General features: G+C 55.3%; 1 protein-coding gene across 1 annotated transcript; it reads left to right on the forward strand.

The window, feature by feature from the left end:
• Nucleotides 1-4,532: 4,532 nt before the first annotated feature.
• TRIM8 (tripartite motif containing 8) lies at nt 4,533-19,519 on the forward strand. The gene is made up of 6 exons (XM_055300425.1): nt 4,533-6,115; nt 15,861-15,956; nt 16,257-16,490; nt 17,287-17,318; nt 17,451-17,566; nt 17,917-19,519. The coding sequence occupies exons 1-6, from the start codon at nt 5,546-5,548 to the stop codon at nt 18,522-18,524; spliced, it is 1,656 nt and encodes a 551-aa protein (XP_055156400.1). The 5' UTR covers nt 4,533-5,545; the 3' UTR covers nt 18,525-19,519.

Raw genomic sequence — 19,519 nt, forward strand, 5'->3', positions numbered from 1 at the left:
AGTTAAGATTTGGGGCACCTGGGTGGCTCAGTCGGTTAAGTGTCTGCCTACAGCTCCCAAGAGTCCTGGGATTGAGTCCACATCCGGCTCCCTGCTCCTTGGGGAGTCTGCTTCTCCCTCTCCTTCTGCCTGCAGCTCCCCTGCTTGTGGTCTCTTTTTCTGTCAAATAAATAAATAAAATCTTAAAAAAAAAAAAAGTAGGTTTCAATACATTGAAATCAAGGTGCCTGTAAGACATCTGGGTGGATGGCATGGTTGACTACACTGATCTGCCACCAGGAGGGTGAACTTCTGGACTGGAGATACTGAGTAGGGAGCCATCAGTATAAGGACAGTAATAAAGCTTTAGGAGAGGCTCCAGGTAGATTAGTAAGAGAATAGGATGGAGGGCAGGGCTCTGAGGACTGTCAACATTTATGAGATGGAAAATGGAGAAGTTGGGATGCCTGGGTGGCTCAGAGGTTGAGCGCCTGCCTTCGGCCCAGGGCGTGATCCTGGGGTTCCGGGATTGAGTCCCATATCAGGCTCCTTGCATGGATCTGCCTATCTCTCTGCCTCTCTGCCTCTGTCTCTCTCTCTGTCTCATGAATAAATAAATAACTAAATAATCTTAAAAAGAAAAAAAAGGAAATTGGAGAAGTCTGTGGTTAGAAAGACAAGAAAAAAAAAAAACCAGGAGTATGATATCTTACAAGTTAAGGGGAGTGGTCTAGAAAGGTGAGGAATGTAAAGAATCCTTTAGATTATCCTGGAGGGTATTGGTGAGAAAGCCAGAGAAGGACCCTCCAACAGCTGCCAGCTAGATTCTATTGTTTCTCTATACCATCTTTAAGCATAGAATTTAGGATTAGGGCTTGAAAATCATTTTCGCCTTGGTTTGTTCAGTCAGACAGACAGCATTCATTCATTCAACATATGATCTCCCATGTGAGGGAATGCAAAGTACTTAAGACATGGGCTCTGTCCTTGAAGGGCCCACATTAGCCCCCCAATGAGGAATAAGGAGATGGAAGTCCTAGATCAGAGAGGCCCTCTGGTTTTATGGAGGGATCAGGGACTCATTGGTTACTCTGAATTGGATTTGAATCTCAGTTCTACCATTTGGAATGTAATTGCTGATGACTCCAAAATCTATAATCTCAGTACAAACCTCCTCCAAATCTGTATATATATGATTGTCTTCACAACATTTCCACTGGGATAGCTGAGCTAGGTCAGATTTAACTTAGAACTGGGGATCCCTGGGTGGCGCAGGGGTTTGGCGCCTGCCTTTGGCCCAGGGCGCGATCCTGGAGACCCGGGATTGAATCCCACATCAGGCTCCCGGTGCATGGAACCTGCTTCTCCCTCTGCCTGTGTCTCTGCCCGCCCCCCCCCCTCTGTGACTATCATAACTAAATAAAAATTAAAAAAAAAAGATTTAACTTAGAACTACCAAAAAATCTCCCTACCCAATCTAATTCTCTCCAATTCTCTCCTTCTTGGTAAATGGTATCACCATGCAGACTCAAATGAGGCCACCGCCATGAGGCCCAAATCCTTAGAGTCATTTAAAAACTTCTTGGAGGGGGATCCCTGGGTGACTCAGCGGTTTAGTGCCTGACATTGGCTCGGGGCATGATCCTGGAGTCCTGGGATCGAGTCCCGCATCAGGTTCCCTGCATGGAGCCTGCTTCTCCATCTGCCTGTGTCTCTGCCTCTGTCTCTCTCTCTCTCTCTCTGTCTCTCATGAATAAATAAATAAATACAATCTTAAAAAAAAAAACACAACAACTTCTTGGAGGGATTAAAAAATTGTACATACCTGGAAACATTTCAAAAGTTCAAGAGGAGGGATCCCTGGGTGGCGCAGCGGTTTAGCGCCTGCCTTTGGCCCAGGGCGCGATCCTGGAGACCCAGGATCAAATCCCACATCGGGCTCCCTGCATGGAGCCTGCTTCTCCCTCTGCCTGTGTCTCTGCCTCTCTCTCCCTCTCTGTGTGTGACTATCATAAATAAATAAAAAATTTAAAAAAAAAAAAAAAAGTTCAAGAGGAAAAAAAAAGTTCAAGAGGATATACTATATACAGTGATAAGCATATCTTGATCCCATTCCTATTAACATGTTGATTCCCCTCCACCCCGTATCTAACCCATATCTATTCCTGCTGGCACTATTTCCAAAATATATCCCACATCTGAGGGCTTCTCATAATCAGCTTCAAGTCTAAATTCCTTACCATGACCTAAAAAAACCCTGTATGTCCTTGTCTTTCACATGGCCTCCTTTCTGTCCTGGAGCATGCCTACTAATCTATGGCTTTCCCATTTGTTTCTCCTGACTGAAGCTCTCTTTCCCAGGGTTGTTAATGGCCTGACTCCTGAATATTCAGGTCTTGACTCAGATGTCACTTTTCTGGAGAGCCCTGTGTAAGCCCCTTACTCTCTATCACAGGAATTATCCTGTATATTTAGTTATATTATTATTATTATTAGGTATATGTTCTCCAGGGAATCCCCAGGGCCTAGAGAAATGCCTGGCACTTGCAGGCTTTTGTTAAGTATTTGTTAACTGACCCTTCGACCTCCAGCAGACTACTTCCCTTCTTTAAGCCTTCGTTCCCTTATTCATAGAAGAGGGATTATAATGCCTATCTTGCTTGGTAGTTCTAAACGTCAGAAATGTGGGGGAAAGTGTTAAGGACATCGGGGAAATTGCCCCACAGCGAACCTTTGCAGTTCCCCGCTCTCTTCCATCAGACCGAAGGAGCGGATCCGACAAACCCTCCTTTTCCTCCCAGGTAAAAAGAGCTATGGGTGAAAAGGCCCAGGAAGAGGTGGTCCCACTACGCAGCGGCATCATCGCCCTTTTAAGAAACACGGCACTCTCCTCCCACCCTAGTGTTTAAGGTACCGAAGTAAGTGCGAGTCACGTGAGGCTCTCGGGTCTGCCCCGCCTTGAAGAGGCGGAGCCTCAGCTTGGGGACCAATAAGAGGCGCAGCCTCCGGAACAGCCCCAACTCCAGACAGGGAAAAGGGGAGGAGCCGGGAGCCCCAGCCGCTGTAACAGCACTTCCGGACAATACGCCCCGCCCCATGCCCCCCTCCCCTCCGGGTCCGTCTGGGTCTCCAGTGCCGGGTGGGCCGAACCAGCGGGTGCTGATTAAAGGCGCCGCAGTTGCTCTGCCGCTTTCTCTCCCAATCCCCCTCCCGGCCTCCCCGCCCCCTTCCCGTGTAGCGGGACCGGCCTTGATGTAGGGACACCACCCTCCGCCTGTCTCCGCTCGAGCTCGAGAGTCCGGCTCACCGCAACCCCCTGCCCTCCCGCCCGCCCGCCCGCATCCCCGCCCTGCCGGCCGCACTCTGCCCAGAGCCCATTGTATCCCCTCGCCCCCAGCTGCAGACTCCGAGGCCAGGCCGTGGCGGGAAGATCGGGGACCCCTGTGCGCCCCTGCAGCGGGTCTCAGGAGCCGGGGCCCCTCCCCCGCCCGCCCTCCTCGCTTCGGCTAGGTAGCGGCTAGGGCGCCCTTCCCTCCCTGCTGAGGCGGAGGGGGCCGACCGACCGGCAACAGGGACTCACCCCCGCCCCAGCGGCGCCCCCTCCCCGCCCGCTTCCCGGGGGGAGCGCCAGAGCCCCAGCGAGCAGAGGCAGGGAAAGCAGTGCCCGGCGCGCAGATCATTTTTATTATCGAGATTATTATTAAAAGGGGGCGGGGGCCAAGAATGGGGGGGAGGGGGCTAGAGACGCAGCTATTTTTATTAAACAGATTATTCCTGAAATAATAATAATAAGCGCAAGATGGCTGAAGGTGGCCCTGATGAGAGTGTTGGGGTTTTTTCTCTCTCTTCTTTTTCTTTTTTCTTTCTTTCTTTCTTTTTTTTTTTTTTTTTTTTTTTTTTTGATCTGAGGATAAAGCTCTGAGGCGACTGCCGCTGCGGAGACCCTGCCCGGAGTGCCCTCCCCTCAGTCGTGAAGCTTCGGGCGGACCGACCGACCCACAGACAGAGCAGAGCGACTGGCGTGGGCCCGCCCCGGACGCGTCGCCTGGGCAGCAGCCGGGGGCCGCCGGTGCTCGCCTTTCTGCCGACTTCTTCCAATTCTAATCTTTTTTTATTTTTTGGAAAGGACCGGGGTGGGTGGAGCAGAGGTGGAGAGAAATCGGGACTTGGCATTTTCTCCTCTCTCTCTCTCCTAATTTGAGGGAGGCCGCCAGCCCTCCCCTTAAAAAAAAAAAAAAAAAAAAATCCCACCGAGAGGGCGAGCGAGCGAGCGAGCGAGAGCGCGGAGAAAGCCCGCTGCAGGACCCTCGAGCGAGCGCGCCGGACCCCAAGATGGCTGGGCTCTGAGGGAGGCAGCCTGGCCCGGCTGGCTCGGCCCGGCCCCGCCGCCGCAGGCTAGCTCCGACCGCAGCCCCGAGCCTTCCAGGCCGGAGCAGAGGCCGAGAAGAAAAGAAAGTGGGGGGGAGGGGGGCCGGGGTGGCGAAGGGGGAGGGCCGGGGCGGGGGGGAGGGGAGGGCCGGGAGCCGAGCCTCCTGTTCATTAGCAGTTGAGAAAAATTCCTTTCTAGTTTGATCAATCCTTGTTTTCCTCGGCAGAGCCGAGGCGCCCGCCCAGCGCGGAGACCGAGAGCGGGGTCTCTGCGGCGGGGGCGCCGGGCCTCGGGGAAGCGCAGAAGTCGCGAAGAGGGGTCAGGCCGGAGCACCGCCGGGGCTTCTCCCTCCCTTTCTGGTTGGCTTTTTTTTTTTTTTTTTTTTTTTTTCCACTTCTCTCCCTCCCCCTTCCGTTTCTATTTGTGAAGGGAGGAGGAAGGCAGAGGCGGGCTGGTGTCTCTGGCCGGGGACTGGAATTTCATCTGAATGACTGCCCCTGCGCGCACGCAGCGCCCCGGAGTCGGCCCGCCTGCGCCCCGCAGCCCGCACCCGTTCTCGGCCGGCCAGCCGGGGGGCGCCCGCGCCGCGGCCCGGGAACCGCCAGCCCGCCTCGCCCGCCCGCCGCCGATCTAGCCGCCCTCGGCGCGGCCGCCCCGACTTCCGCGGCCCCTCGGACCCCGGACGAGGCGGGTGAGGTGCAGCGCGGGCGAGCCGGGAGGGAGCCCCGTCGCCGCCGCCGCCGCCGCCGCCGCCGCCGTCGCCGTCGCCGGAGGAAGTGTGCGGCTCCCGGGCTCTGTCCGCTGCGGGGCGCGCCCCAATGTCAGCCGCGAAGCCGGGAGCAGGCCGCGGGCCGCCGCGGGCCTAGCCGCGCGCACGGGGGGGGCGGCCTCTTATATGGAATTTGGACCCCGGCGCTCCCCTCCAGGGCTGGTGTCCCGGCCGCGGCCCTGGCGCAGTCCGCCGCCTCCCGCTAGGCGCTCGGGAGAAGGAGGAGACGCAGCCGGCTGCGCGCGCGGCAGGAGGACCGAGGCTCTCTCCTCTGGGGGGCAGGCGCGCGGAAGGCGCTGCTGATTGAGCGACTGTCGCGGCTGCCTGGGGCCGGAGCTCGGGGCTCGGTGGGCCTGCAGCTGCACGGGACGGACCCCCAGAGTTGGGCAGTTGGGGAGGCCTGCCCGGGCCCCCTGCCCGCAGCCGCCATGGCGGAGAATTGGAAGAACTGCTTCGAGGAGGAGCTCATTTGCCCCATCTGCCTGCATGTCTTCGTGGAGCCGGTGCAATTGCCGTGCAAACACAACTTCTGCCGGGGCTGCATTGGCGAGGCGTGGGCCAAGGACAGCGGCCTGGTGCGCTGCCCGGAGTGTAACCAGGCCTACAACCAGAAGCCGGGCCTGGAGAAGAACCTGAAGCTCACCAACATCGTGGAGAAGTTCAACGCCCTGCACGTGGAGAAGCCGCCGGCGGCGCTGCACTGCGTGTTCTGCCGCCGCGGCCCCCCGCTGCCCGCGCAGAAGGTCTGCCTGCGCTGCGAGGCGCCCTGCTGCCAGTCCCACGTGCAGACGCACCTGCAGCAGCCCTCCACCGCCCGCGGGCACCTCCTGGTGGAGGCGGACGACGTGCGGGCTTGGAGCTGCCCCCAGCACAACGCCTACCGCCTCTACCACTGTGAGGCCGAGCAGGTGGCCGTGTGCCAGTACTGCTGCTACTACAGCGGTGCGCATCAGGGACACTCGGTGTGCGACGTGGAGATCCGGAGGAATGAGATCCGGGCAAGTACCTTGCACGCGCGCGCGCGCGCGCGCGCACGCACACACACACACATACACACTCCCTACCGGGTGGGGACCACCCATCCAGACAGGCCAACTCTTGTGACATCAGGCCAGAGGCCCGCTTCCAAACACTTCTACCCTGAAAGTTTAGGGGCAAGGTCCTGGGAGGAAGGGTCCCCTGCTACTTGATACATTCCTGCACCTGTGCTCATAGGGTCCATCTTTTGAGTCATTTATAGAATTGAGGTGAGGGGTGGAGTTTGGGTGTTGCTTTTCTGTTCTGCTGTTCTGCGCACAGCTCCCTTCCCCAGCCTTGTTTCTGTAGGCCCTGTGGGAAGTCACCAAGGCAGTGACCCAGGTCCTGCTTCTCCAGCTGCTGTTTATGTAATGAGTGTCCTGGTGCCGCTGCTGTGGCTGACATGATCCATGATGCTGGCATACCAATGAGGAAGTAAACAAAAGCAGCCATGTTAGTTTCAAGCCCTATTGGAAACACACTGTGGGGGGGGGGGGGTTGGAGGGGAGCTTCCGGAGGGAGAACAGAACTCTGGTATCTATCTGGACAAGGCCTGGACAGCCGGAGGCACCGCTGAGCAGTGTCGCAGCCATTCTGATTATTCCCAATAGCCCACTCTTCATGTGTGAGAATCACTGCCCTCTGTGTGCTGATGTATGTGGCCTGCGTCTGCATGAACAAACCTTAAAGTATGTGTCTTCATCACCCTGAGCCCTTTCCTCCCAGCCCAGCCCTCTATCACAGCCCTCCCACATTTGGGGAGGGGAAGTAGAAGACGGAAAAAGAATCCTGTGGGTTTAAGGTTGAGCTGCCTTGCAATCTGGTTTCAGGCAGCTGGCTCCCCTGGGCTGCTGGCTGGGTGATTACAGAACCGCATCCCCTCCCATTGTATACACCCGGCAGCAGCGGCCAATGTCAAAACCGCCTTCCCCCTCAGGCCTCTGAGCCTGGCTTTGGAGCTGGACTGAGGCAATACTTCCGTCCCCTTCAGTGGAGGGGGGCTCCTCCTAGGTCCCTCCCTGGTCCCTTGGCTTTCAGGGTTGAGTCATACCAGAAGGAAGGGGTTGGCCTGAGACTGAGCCATCTCAGAGCCCCAGCTTGAAGCCTGGGTGTGATATCATGGGGGTGAGGTTGGGCTTTGGTCGGACTGGGAGTGTTTAATGGGTGGGGGCCCCTGGAGGCTAGTTGAGGCCAGTGGGGAGCTGGGGTATGAGGAAGCTCTGAATAGGGGACGGTTGTCGACGGGGGGCTGTTTCCTGTGGGGGGGGGGACCAGTCAGAATGAGTCACTGTTTAGCAATTAAAAAACATACACATACAACTAACAAAAGGCAGGGGGGCCGCCACAGGCTGAGGGCAGGGATGACAAATACAATTTGCTGTATAATTAGTTTCTAATCGGATGGGCTAGCTCTGGGTTTTTTGTACCAGGACAGGACCTCTGGTTTCTGAAAGGGAAGTGTAGAGGATGGAGAGAGGAAGGAGCCATTCTCTTCCCTTTCCCTGGAGTTGAGAAGCAGAGGCCTAGGAGAAGCAGATGAGCCCCTGGTGTCCACCTCCAAGTCAGGGCAGGCAGAGCCCAGACTTTTCTCAGTATTGGGAAGCTGCTGCTATTAATAAAGATGGAAAGACTAGGGAAGGAGGGGAAGGCGCAGAGGCAGGAGGAAGGAGCGCTGTCCAGTCCTGTGTCCTGGGATTGGCGGCAGAAAGTGACAGGAAGGGAAAGACGGGGATGTGGCTGAAAGGAGCTGGGGAGGGGCAGCAGCCAGGGTGAGGAGTGAACGTGTGCCTGCACCCACGCTTCTGCTCTTAACTGTGTCTGAGTGCTGGGGTGCCTTTCATTTGGGTGGGGAGAAAACATAATTGTGTCTGACTCGGTAGTAGGAGGGTTTCTTTAGATGGGTGTCTGTGTTTGCAAGTGTCTCTGAGACTGCTTTGCCCTTAAGTGCACCTGTCTCTCATCTGTACAGTTGGGGATTTGGGGCGGGGGGAGGTGGTTTGCCCATGCATGCGGAGTATACTGCAGGGTTCCCACCAGCAGGTCCCTGTTCCTGGCTCATGGAAGGAACTGGATGGGAAGGAAGTGCTGAACTTTGTCAGCAGCTGTGTGCGTGCGTGCGTGTGTGTTCATGTGTTCATTCTTGTTCCTGGTGTGGACAGGCTCACAAATAGTGGGGTTGCTTCATACCAGATATGTAATTCCATGCGCCTAATTAGCATCTGTGCCCAGCAGCCTGAGTCTTTCCCCCCTCCAGGCGCCCCCAGCCCAGGCCCTCCAGGTTTGCTCTGGTGACCCAGGGCCCTGGAGCTGGAAACCCTTCAACAGGCCAGCACGAATCCGTGTGAGCTGGACTTACTGGCTGTGGAGGAAGAGAAGCCTCACCCTCAGGGGAAGGGAAGAGCTGTGGGGAACCTGAATGGAAGAACCCCTCCTGGGATCAGCTTCCTGCCAAGGGGCAAGGGCCTTTTCCTGGCTCCTTTTTCCCTGGCCTGAGGGCCTCTGTTGCGGCCCTGTTCAATGTGACTGAACTCTCCATATAGGCACCTGCCTTAAAATACAGCTCTGCTTCTTGTGCTTCTCCTTTGCCCTCCCGGTGGCGTGGGGGGCCTGCTGCTGTGCCCTATCCGCTAGAAATAGGAAACTGATCGTTCGCGCCCTAGCGGCCCTTATCGCCTACTCACAAGCACCCACATGTGCACGGGCCAGGAGTCTAGAGCAGGGGTCCCAGCAGGAAGGCAACCAGGGCTCCTTTCCAGGCCAGAGGACAGCAGGGAACCTGGAGTCAGGTCTGCAAACCCTGTTGCCCTGCTCTGTCCTTGGGAAGCCAGTGTGTAGGCCACATTGCCCTGAAACCTGGCTGTGCACTGGGTTGACCCCAAAGACCACTCTTTGGGGACTAGCCTAGACCCCAAATATATTCTCCTTTGGGGCCTTGAGAGGCTAAGTTCCCAAAATTGGGATATCCAAGTAGGTTGGAGCCTGGCAGCCGTAGGTGGTAAAACCCTCTTCCAGCCCCCTGGTTTAGGGGCTCATCTGAGCAACAAGGAACTGGGGTAAGTTGGGACCACCTTCAACACGGAAAGAAAACCCAAGATAAGGCCTAGTTATATGGATGAGGGTGTGTGTGTGCGTATGTATGTCTGCACGCACCTGTGTGTGTTCAGGTCATAGTTTTGCTCTTGTGTCATTCCCAGGACCTCAGATCAAAGCTGGAAATGTTGCCAGAACCTTTTTTCCTTGCATTCTGGTAGGTTTAGTGTTGAGAGGAGATATTCTCTGGGAAGGGGGGAGGGGATCCCAGGGGAGAGGATCCCACTACTCAGGCCAACTTGGGGTTTGTAGCTGCTAGAGGTAAGGTTATGCTGCTCGCATTGCCCCTGGCTGGAGGGCTCCCATGGGGACCCTGGACCAGGATCTGTCTCTGGGTGACCCGTGGGAGCGAGGCCTGCCCGGACCCAGCTGTCTCAGGCAGCACCAGGCTCCTCTATTCCCTTCTGACCTCTCAGGTGGGGTGGTAGCTGGGGTGTGTGTGACGTGCCCCTTCCTTGACTATCCTGAGTCTGCAAGGCAGGTAGGCTCCAGGCAGAGAGGAGTCTCAGGCAGAGGCCCAGCCTCCACCCAGGATCCTGCTGACACAGCCAGGCGCCTGTCATGCACGCCCTATTGATTACTCTGCCTCCTGCAGCTCCGGGTGGCCGCGCATCCATGTCTGTCTGCAGGTGTGTGTGCACGCTTGTGTGTAACCAGCGTGTCTGGCTGTGTCTCTTACATGTGACTAATTTTTTGTATCTCCCATGTGTATCTCTGAGAAGGTACCGGGTGAGTGACTGACTTGATAGTGTAGTTGTCTGGTGTGTGGCTGCGGGGCCAGGAAGGCTTGCGAGTGTGTGTCCGTGAGAGAGGAAGGTGACGGCATGGCCTGCTTGCTGTACACCTGTGATTGGAAGTCGAGTGGGTATGCGTGGCTGTCAGCACCATGTTGCTGGCGTGTGGCTGCCTGCTCAGGCTCTGAGGCTTGTGTGACTTTGTCAACTGGTGGAGGTGTTGCAGAGGGGATGAAAAGATGGAATTCACCCTAAGGTGAACTTGCTGCCTGTGGCAGGTCCTGGAGGCAGAGGTCCAGGCAGATCCTGCCATGCTGTATTGGGGGCAGTGTGGGTGGGCAGAGGAAGAAGGTGGACCCAGCTTGGGCCCCTGCCCCGGACTGAGCAGGCAGGCCTGGCTGGCCTCATCCCTGGCTCTGGGAAAGTCTTCCTTCCCGGCTGGCCTGGCATTCAAACCCAGACAAAGGGGGGCTTTCTCTCTCGCCTCTTTGTTCTGCTGCCCCAGAGCGCTGCTCTCTGCATGGCAAAAGCTAATTCCACTCTGCAGCTGGGAAACCTTCTCTGGGGTCTGCCGGGGCTTGTTTCAGAGCTGCCACTTCTCTCCTTGCCCTGGCTCCTGCCCCACGGCCTCCTCTCTCTCTCTGTCTCTGGTTGCTTCTGCCCCAGGGATCCACATGGTAGCTCAAGGCAGAGGCCGAGGAGCCTGGAAAGGAGTGTCTAGGTCAGCCAGAAGCTGCTGGGAGACAGGGGAGAGCACTTTGGCCCAGGGAGAGGGAGGCCAGCATACTCCTGGGCCGAGGGTTTCAGTGGGGGGGGGGGGGGGGGGCGGGGGGTTGGAAGTGGGGGTGGTTAGGATGGGGTAGCTCTGAGCAGGGGCTACAGCCAGAGCTGGAGCTGGAATAAGAGCTATCTGGGCAGGGGCTTGAGCAGAGAGAGGTGTTCGCAGCCCAGCTCCCTCTTGCCCCCATACCTCTCACCACCACCACCGCCACCAGCACAGGAGCTGCTAGATCCAGCCCTGGCCCTGTCTGAAAACCTCGGGCCTGCCTCTGGCCCAGCCCCTGGGGCCCTGTTTCCTCCTGACCTTGCTTCTCTTCAAGGTTGACTTGAGGGTTTTATTATTATTATTTATTAACTTTTATGCAGCCTAGAGTCCCCATGGCCTCACCCGTCTGCCCAGTCCAGTCTGGCGTCAAAAATGCCAGCTGGGCCTAGCCAGTTAGACTCCAGAGGGATGTGAGGCTTTCCTGGGGCAGGAATGTAAGGGGCTCCAGGTGCCCACCCTGCCCCGAGTTGGGAGGGGCATCCAAGAGCAGCTCAAGGCAAAGTCTAAAACATTGGGCGACAGGTAGGAGGAGCAGGATGTTCTGGGGCCTGCTCCTCCTACCTGCCAGGTATGATGAGATGGGAATGGAGTGCCCCCAAGTCTTTTTATTTTTTTTATTTTGCCCCCAAGTCTTTTTGATGCTTTTTCCCTCACAGGCCCGGGAGCAGACCACAGAAGGCTTAGGTCCTCAGGGAGGGACAGAAGTGAGCAGGTCCATGGGGCCAGAGGCTGCTGAGTGGAGCAAGGCCTCCTATTGCTCTTCCTCCTTACTGCCAGCGCTAGTCTAGACCATGGTTCCCCCACTCTGCTCCGCTCCTGCACCTGCGCCCTTGAGGTGTGCCATTGTCCGGGTGACTCACTGTGGGCTGGGAGCCCTGTGTGAGGTGCCCCCCACCCCCCACCCTCCCCTGCCGCTCTGTGCTCCCTGCATTAAGAGCCCCATGCTCTGAATAAGCTGGAAAATCTGGTCCTATCTCTCAACTGTGTGTTTTTCCCAGATGGGAAATGGGGCCTCAGCTCTCAGCAGTTCCTTGGACGTTGGGACAGAAAGAGGCTGCCGGTAGTGGGGATGGGTGTCAGCCTCGCTTCTTCTCTCCCATCTTCCAGCTTCTCAGTAACTCGATTCAATCATCTGGTGGAACAGAGGTGGGGGCCAGTATAGAGGCAGTAAGGAGACATTTCCCCCCTCCCCCATTTTCACAGCCCCTAAGGTGACAGTAACTCCCCCACCCCGTGCCTCCCCCAGGTTTTGTCAGTGGCAGGATTAATCATCTGGCTTCAGGGAGGGGAGTTCCTGCAAGGCTGAGCTGGGCAGCACAGGGCCCCCAGGTCCCCCTCCCAGCCCTCCATGCTGGCAACCCTTGGCCAGTTTCCTTCCCATCCCTACCCCCTCCCCTACCTACCCTGCAGCAGACACAGGAGCTCAATGTCCTCAGAGCTGGGGGAGGGGAAGTAAAACTCAGCCACCTGCTGGAGAGTGTGGTCATTGCCTTTGCTAGGCCTGGACTGGGCTCCCAACCCAGAGGACTCTGGGCATGCAAGGCCCCAGAGTAGAAGTACTGCCAGGAAAGGCTCTGAGAAAAGCCTAGAAGAAGAGGGACAGGGCTAAGCTCCACTCCTAGGCCTGGACAGGAGGTGCCTCCTTTGGCTCTCCCCCGAGGAGTCAGCCATGAATTCCTTGAAGGGGTTCCAGGTAGGCGGGAGAGGGTAGAGTGAAACAGACCCCATTCTGATCCTCTGGGGAAACTGGGCGGGGAACCTACCTGGGGCTGTCTCATCTGGGACTCAGCCCCAGGCGTGTCCCTAATCTGCTACTGATGTGTTTGGTCTTGAGAAGTAGCTAGGCAGGGAGACCATGATGCGCAGATGTGTGAGTGGGTGGGGTCCTGGGCTTTCAGATATCCTCAGTGCTGAAAGATGAGAGTGGCCTGGAATCGGAGACACATCTGAAGGGAGGGGGGTGGTGCCCTGTTCTCTGACTGTGGGTAGAAGGCAAAAATTTGAGGGCCAGTAGTTAAGAGGGAGATAAAAAGCCCTAATGTTCTTGAAGGGGTATCGTGACCACCTTGCCTATATGGCAGGCCTCCCCTAATTGTCTAGGGTTTTCAAGAGGCCTAGTCCTCATAGCATAGGGGACTGGATGCCTGTATATGTGTAGCTGTGTGCATGAGGTGGTCCCAGGGCACGGGTGGCAACACATGCTCCTGTATGTTCTGGGCGGTGCTACGAGGTGCTGCCTACCCTCTTCCTAGAGCTGTAGGCAGTTTCACAGACAGGCAGGCAGGGAGGATGCATGACTGCCCCTCCCTCCCCCCACCGGCTGTGTTTCCCTACAGGCCCTGACTCTCAGGCTGACAGACCCCTGTGTGTGTTGGACTGGTGTGGGGACTCACTGGAGGCCAAAGTGCTGGGGGCAGATCAGAGTGTCCTGGGGATGGTGCTTAGAGGTTCTGTCCAAGTCGTTGGTCGAGTTGTTGGAGCAGGGGGTTCCCCAGGCTTCTCTAGCTTAGAATCTTTTTTTTTTTTTTTTTAAGATTTATTTATTTATTCATGAGACATACAGAGAGGAGAGACATATACAGAGAAGAGAGACATAGGCAGAGAGAGAAGCAGACTCCTCCCAGGGAGCCCAATGTGGGACTTGATCCGGGACCCCGGGATCATGCCCCGAGCCGAAGGTAGACACTCAACCGCTGAGCCACTCAGGCATCCCTCCAGCTTGGAATCTGAGAGCCTTATCCCCCTACCTCCTCCTGTCCCCAGGGTCCTGTTTGTTTCCAGGGCAGCCACCAACTCATAATGAGGTCACTGAATTCTCTGGCTGGCCTTGGTTTCTCCAAATGTAAAATGGGTTGGAGCAACAAGGAAGGGATTCGTGGCAATTTGTCTCTAGGAAACCAGCTGGGTCTAGGTGAAGGGTGGGGGTCAAAGGTCAAATTTGAGGGTCATTCTGAGGCCCACACAGAGGAAGAACAAGAACCACTCCATGTTGGGTAGACACTTACTATGAGCTAGGTTCTGCACAATCTTTGCAAACCTTACGTTGGGGGCAAAACTGTGGCTGTCTTCAGCCAACCTGTTATGCATCTGTAGGGTGCTGGGGCCTCTCTGTGGCCTGACTGGGAAGGGAGGTAGAAAAACACAGCGGTAACACCTTATTTTCAGCAGCCTTGGAGCTTTGCAAGGAGATCAGACCACCCTTTGCGAGGCAGGCTACAGAATAGTGTTGTCCTGTAGGTCTTTCTGTGATGATGATAATGTTTTGTATCTCTCGTGTCCAGTACATTAGCCACTGGCTCCGTGTACCTATTGAGCACTTGAAACTGAGGCTAGTACAACTAAAGAACTGATGTTTGATTGAATTTATTTTAATTCATGTACATTTAAATAGCCACATGTGACTAATGGCTACCATATTCGACAGGAGAGCTACAGAGGGAAGGCACAATATGACAGCCTGGCTGCATGGCAAGGACAGGGAGGGACTGGTACAAAGTTCCAGCACAGGCCATAGAAAGTTTACCTTAAGTTGGGCCTTGAAGGATGGACAGAGGGAGGAAGAAGGCACTGTGGCCTATAGAAAAATGTCAGCAGGGTGCAGAGAGTTCAAATGTGCACAGAGAGCACTGGGGACGGGATAGCAGCCCACCTGGCTGGCTGAGTCAAGTTGTAAGAGAGCCTTTGTTGCCAAAGTATTGGAAAGAGGGAGTCACTGAGGGTTCTTGAGCAGGAAGAAACCATGTTTGAAGAGGCATCTCTGGTGAGAGAGGATGACAGGATGGATGGAACAGCCAGGGTGGACCGGGCTGGGAGAGGAGGGGTTGTGGAGATGGGAGATAAAGGGCTGAGCATGGTCCAGCACCTTCCAGTAAACTGGCCTCAGGTTCTTAGGAGAGTTGGCTTCTCCCTCCCACCGGGTTCCAGCTAAGAGTCTGAGGGAGCTAGCAAGGGCTTTAAATTTTTTTTTTAATTTTTATTTATTTATGATAGTCACAGAGAGAGACAGAGAGAGGCAGAGACACAGGCAGAGGGAGAAGCAAGCTCCATGCACCGGAAGCCCGATGTGGGACTCGATTCCGGGTTTCCAGGATCGTGCCCCGGGCCAAAGGCAGGCGCCAAACCCCTGCGCCACCCAGGGATCCCTAGCAAGGACTTTAGAGGCCTAGTTCTCAGCGTCAAGAATAAAAGAAGGGTTAGCTGCCCTTCATGCCCCTGGGTCCCAAGTGCAGGTAAGGCAAGTAGAGGATGAGATCTGTAGACTAGACCAGAAGGCCTGTATGACCTTGGAAGGGTGTCCCTCTGCATCTTAGGGTACTCATCTCTAAGAAGGAGCTCCCCAGAGAGAGGTGGTATGACTTGTATAAGAATAGACCCTACTGGGGCGCCTGGATGGCTCAGATGGTTGGGCGTCTGCCTTCAGCTCAGTTTATGATCTCCAGGTCCTGGGGTGGAGCCCTATGTCTTTGGGCTCCCAGCTCAGCAGGGAGACTGCTTCTCCTTCTCCATCGCCCCTCCCCCTGCTTGTGCGTGTGCGCTCTCTCTGTCTCTCTCTCTCTCTCTCACTCTCTCACTCTCTCTTCTCAAATGAATAAATAAAAATCTTAAAAAAAAAAAAATAGACCCTACTGCCAGATCGCCTAGGTTTGTATCCCAGCTCTGACATTTACTAGCTGTGTGACTTTGGATGAATTGCTTAATCTCTCTGGTTTCCTCTTCTCTGAATTGAGGATAATAATAGTACTTAACTCATAGCATTACTGGGATGATTAGATAAGTGTATACTGGAAAAGCACTTAGAACAGGGGCTGGCCTGGCCCTGCCCTCAGAAAGCTCATGGTTTAGATATGTGTGGGAAGCTATTCCAGGGCTTTCTGTTCCTGGGAATGGGCTGGCCAGACAGCTGTCACCAGGCCCCTGGAATTGGGGGGAGGGGGGCGCCAGAAAGGATTAGAAGGCAGAAATGTAGGCCATCTGAGTCAAAGAATCTATGGGATGGGAAGGATGGAGCTCACCCATCCTTGGTAAGGGGTAGAGCTGCAGCCCCCTCTGACACCCCTTCCCCACCTGTCCCTGCAGAAGATGCTGATGAAGCAACAGGACCGTCTGGAGGAGCGAGAGCAGGATATTGAAGACCAGCTGTACAAACTTGAGTCAGACAAGCGCTTGGTGGAGGTAGCTAAGCCCAAGGCCATGGTATGGGGTGGGGAGGTTTGGGTGCAGGGCCTGGTTCCTTATTTGGGCTAGGGTCTGTTCTGCGGTCAACTCCGGGCCAGAACTCCTTGGTCAGTTATTCAGTGAACTGTCAGTGGTGGAGCAGGGAATTAGCAGCCCTCGCCCTCAGGAGCCTTGGGCAGCCGGGGGGGTAGGGAGGAGGTCTCAGACTCCACCATTCAGGACCAGGAGACAGGCAGGAGCGGCAGCCAGAGGCCCCCAGCGCCCACCGGCTGCCCACCCTCACCCCTGTGGCTACAGGAGAAGGTGAGCCAGCTGAAGGAGGAGGTGCGGCTGCAGTATGAAAAGCTGCACCAGCTGCTGGATGAGGACCTGCGGCAGACGGTGGAGGTCCTGGACAAGGCCCAGGCCAAGTTCTGCAGCGAGAACGCAGCGCAGGCGCTGCACCTCGGAGAGCGCATGCAGGAGGCCAAGAAGCTGCTGGGCTCCCTGCAGCTGCTCTTTGACAAGACGGAGGACGTCAGCTTCATGAAGGTGGGCGCGGCCAGGCCACCTGTGAGGGCACCTGGGGTCTTTCCCAGGCTGTGGAGTCCAACAGCCCTTGCTCCCCGACGAATCTCCCCAGCGGTGTGCTCACAGGTCTTGGAGGCAGCCTGTGTGGATTCAGAACCCTCCCACCCCACTCTTTCTCACTGTGTGAGCTTGGTCCTTGATGTTCCCCAGCTTAAGTTCCCCTCACTTATAAAATTGGGTTCGTAATACAGAGCCACTGTCCTTTCTCCACAATTCCAAATGTTAAAAGTCTCTGAAAACTAGTAGGAACAATTCTGACCGGTCATTTAAAAGAACAAATTGGCCTGAACTCATCTTGGCAGTTTATCGTTTTTATTTACCTTGCTTGATGCAAGTCTTCAAACATTTTGCTGCAGGAACACTGATGTATTGGGTGATGGCATCCTACTGGGAATAATATGTAATATATAGTACAAGCAGCTTATTTCCCTTCTAAAATCCTACAGATTCCTAATTTCAGAACACATCTGGCCCTAAGGATTTCGGATAAAGGACTGAGCATCTCCAACACCTTCCTCCTAGGGTCGTTGTGTAGAGAATGATGGATGTATGGATGTATAGATTTGTCACATAGATTTGTCACATAGTAAGTGCTCAATAAATGTTAGCTATTCTTATCTTGTAGAGATGGAGATGCTCCCCCACCTCCCCCCACACTCTGGCTGGAATCAGATGGTCAGCCCTGCCTGGGGAGAGGGAGGAGGGGCAGCTCTCCCATGTTGCCTTTCCCACTGACTAATCCTTTTCTCTCCCCCAGAACACCAAGTCTGTGAAAATCCTAATGGACAGGTGAGCAGATGACCACTGGCCCCCAGGGGGACATCTGGGGGAGGGTAGGGAGGGCCAGGCCCACTGGGGGGAGGTAGGGCAGGCTCACCGGTGATACCTCCTCACAGCAGATGCCCCGTCCACTGCCCCCAGGACCCAGACCTGCACGGGCAGCAGCCTTTCTCCCCCTAAGATCGGCCACCTGAACTCCAAGCTCTTCCTGAATGAGGTGGCCAAGAAGGAGAAGCAGCTGCGGAAGATGCTAGAAGGTGAGGGTGGTATCCTCAATGGAAAGGAGAGAGCCCTTTGGGCAAGGAAAAATGCCAGAGCCTTCTCTCTGAGAGGCAGCATGGCCTAATCAGATAGTCTTTTCTTTATATCCTGGCTTTGCCACTTCTAGCTTTGGACCTTGGGAAAAGCTGTATCACCTCCCTAGACATTAGTTTCTTCAGCTGTAAAATGGGAATAATAATAGTATCTACCTGCTAATGGCATAGGCAACATCGACCAAGATAGTGCATGATATAAGAACTTAGTCCTACAGATAGAAAGTGGGGAGCGGAGGCCTGGGTTGCTTGGGATGGGAGCTTTGGCGACTTTTGTCCCGAACTCTCCACAGGCCCCTTCAGCACACCGGTGCCCTTCCTGCAGAGCGTCCCCCTGTATCCTTGTGGCGTGAGCAGCTCTGGGGCGGAGAAGCGCAAGCACTCAACGGCCTTCCCGGAGGCCAGTTTCCTAGAGACATCGTCAGGCCCCGTGGGCAGCCAATATGGGGCAGCAGGCACAGCCAGCAGCGAGGGCCAGTCAGGGCAGCCCCTGGGGCCCTGCAGCTCCACGCAGCACTTGGTGGCCCTGCCGGGCGGCGCCCAACCAGTGCACTCAAGTCCTGTGTTCCCCCCATCACAGTATCCCAATGGCTCTGCCACCCAGCAGCCCATGCTCCCCCAGTATGGCGGCCGCAAGATTCTCGTCTGTTCTGTGGACAACTGTTACTGTTCTTCCGTGGCCAACCATGGTGGCCACCAGCCCTACCCCCGCTCCGGCCACTTTCCCTGGACAGTGCCCTCGCAGGAGTACTCACACCCGCTCCCACCCACACCCTCCGTCCCCCAGTCCCTTCCTGGCCTGGCGGTCAGAGACTGGCTCGACGCCTCCCAGCAGCCTGGTCACCAGGATTTCTACAGGGTGTATGGGCAGCCATCCACCAAACACTACGTGACGAGCTAACGCCACGCAGGCAGTGGGGTGCTGGGGAATCTTCCCCCGCACCCTCAGTGGCTCGGGAATTATGCATCCAGAGACCTGTCCTTCCACTTCCTGTCTCCCCTCCCTCCCTTCTTCATCTCCCCCAAGTCTTTTCCTTTTGGATTTTGTTTTGTTTGGGGCTTTTTTTTTTTTTTTTTTAATGAATCTCCTGGACACAGAGGCGACAGTGAGAGCTGGCCTGGCCTGGCCTGGGCTACAGGTGGCCCTGGAGTTGGGAAAGCATCTACTTCAAGGCATTGAGCTCTCTCTCTGTCCTTTTTTCTTCCACTCCTTCTCCTTCCCACCTCCATGGCTGGAAGAAGCCTCAGCTTCCCCTAAAGCCTTGGGGGGGAATCTAACCCTCTGACCCAGCCCTGGGAGGAAGGACCAGTGGTGCCCACCCCCTGGCCTATTTCTCTCGTTTTTCTTTTGGGCAGTTTGATCACTGACTGAGTAAGAAATGACCTGTAGATCGTGGGTTGGTTTTTTTTTTGTTTTTGTTTTTTGTTTTTTAATTTTTTTTAAACCAAGAATGATTTCTCCTGCTTCCTTCTTCTCAACATCCTCCCAGATGGAGTTCAAAGGCCACTTCTCAAGCAGCTTTTGGCACCTTCAGCCTCAGAGTGGAATCTTAAAGACAGGAACCCCATGTCCAGGAAAGGGGAAAAGGAACTTTGCCAATGATAGTGACCACAGCAAAAGCAAATAATAATAATATTAATAATAATAAAGAGAAATAAAAGAAATAATAAAATAAAAAAAAAAAAACATAGCACAGCCCTTGTTGAGGTGAGTGGGGGAGGAGGGGCTGCCCCAAGTTGGGTCCTTGCCTGGATTTTGACACAGCAACTTCCTGTAGTGAGCACTTTGTATGAATCGTGGACTTCCTGTTCTCAAGGCGCAGGTATTTATTCTGTAATCTCTCTAGAGCACACACCGAAATCCAACCTTCTAATAAACATAATGGCGCAGTCCCA

The sequence above is a fragment of the Nyctereutes procyonoides genome, unplaced genomic scaffold, assembly GCF_905146905.1.
Source record: "Nyctereutes procyonoides isolate TBG_1078 unplaced genomic scaffold, NYPRO_anot_genome, whole genome shotgun sequence".
Lineage (NCBI taxonomy): Eukaryota > Metazoa > Chordata > Mammalia > Carnivora > Canidae > Nyctereutes > Nyctereutes procyonoides.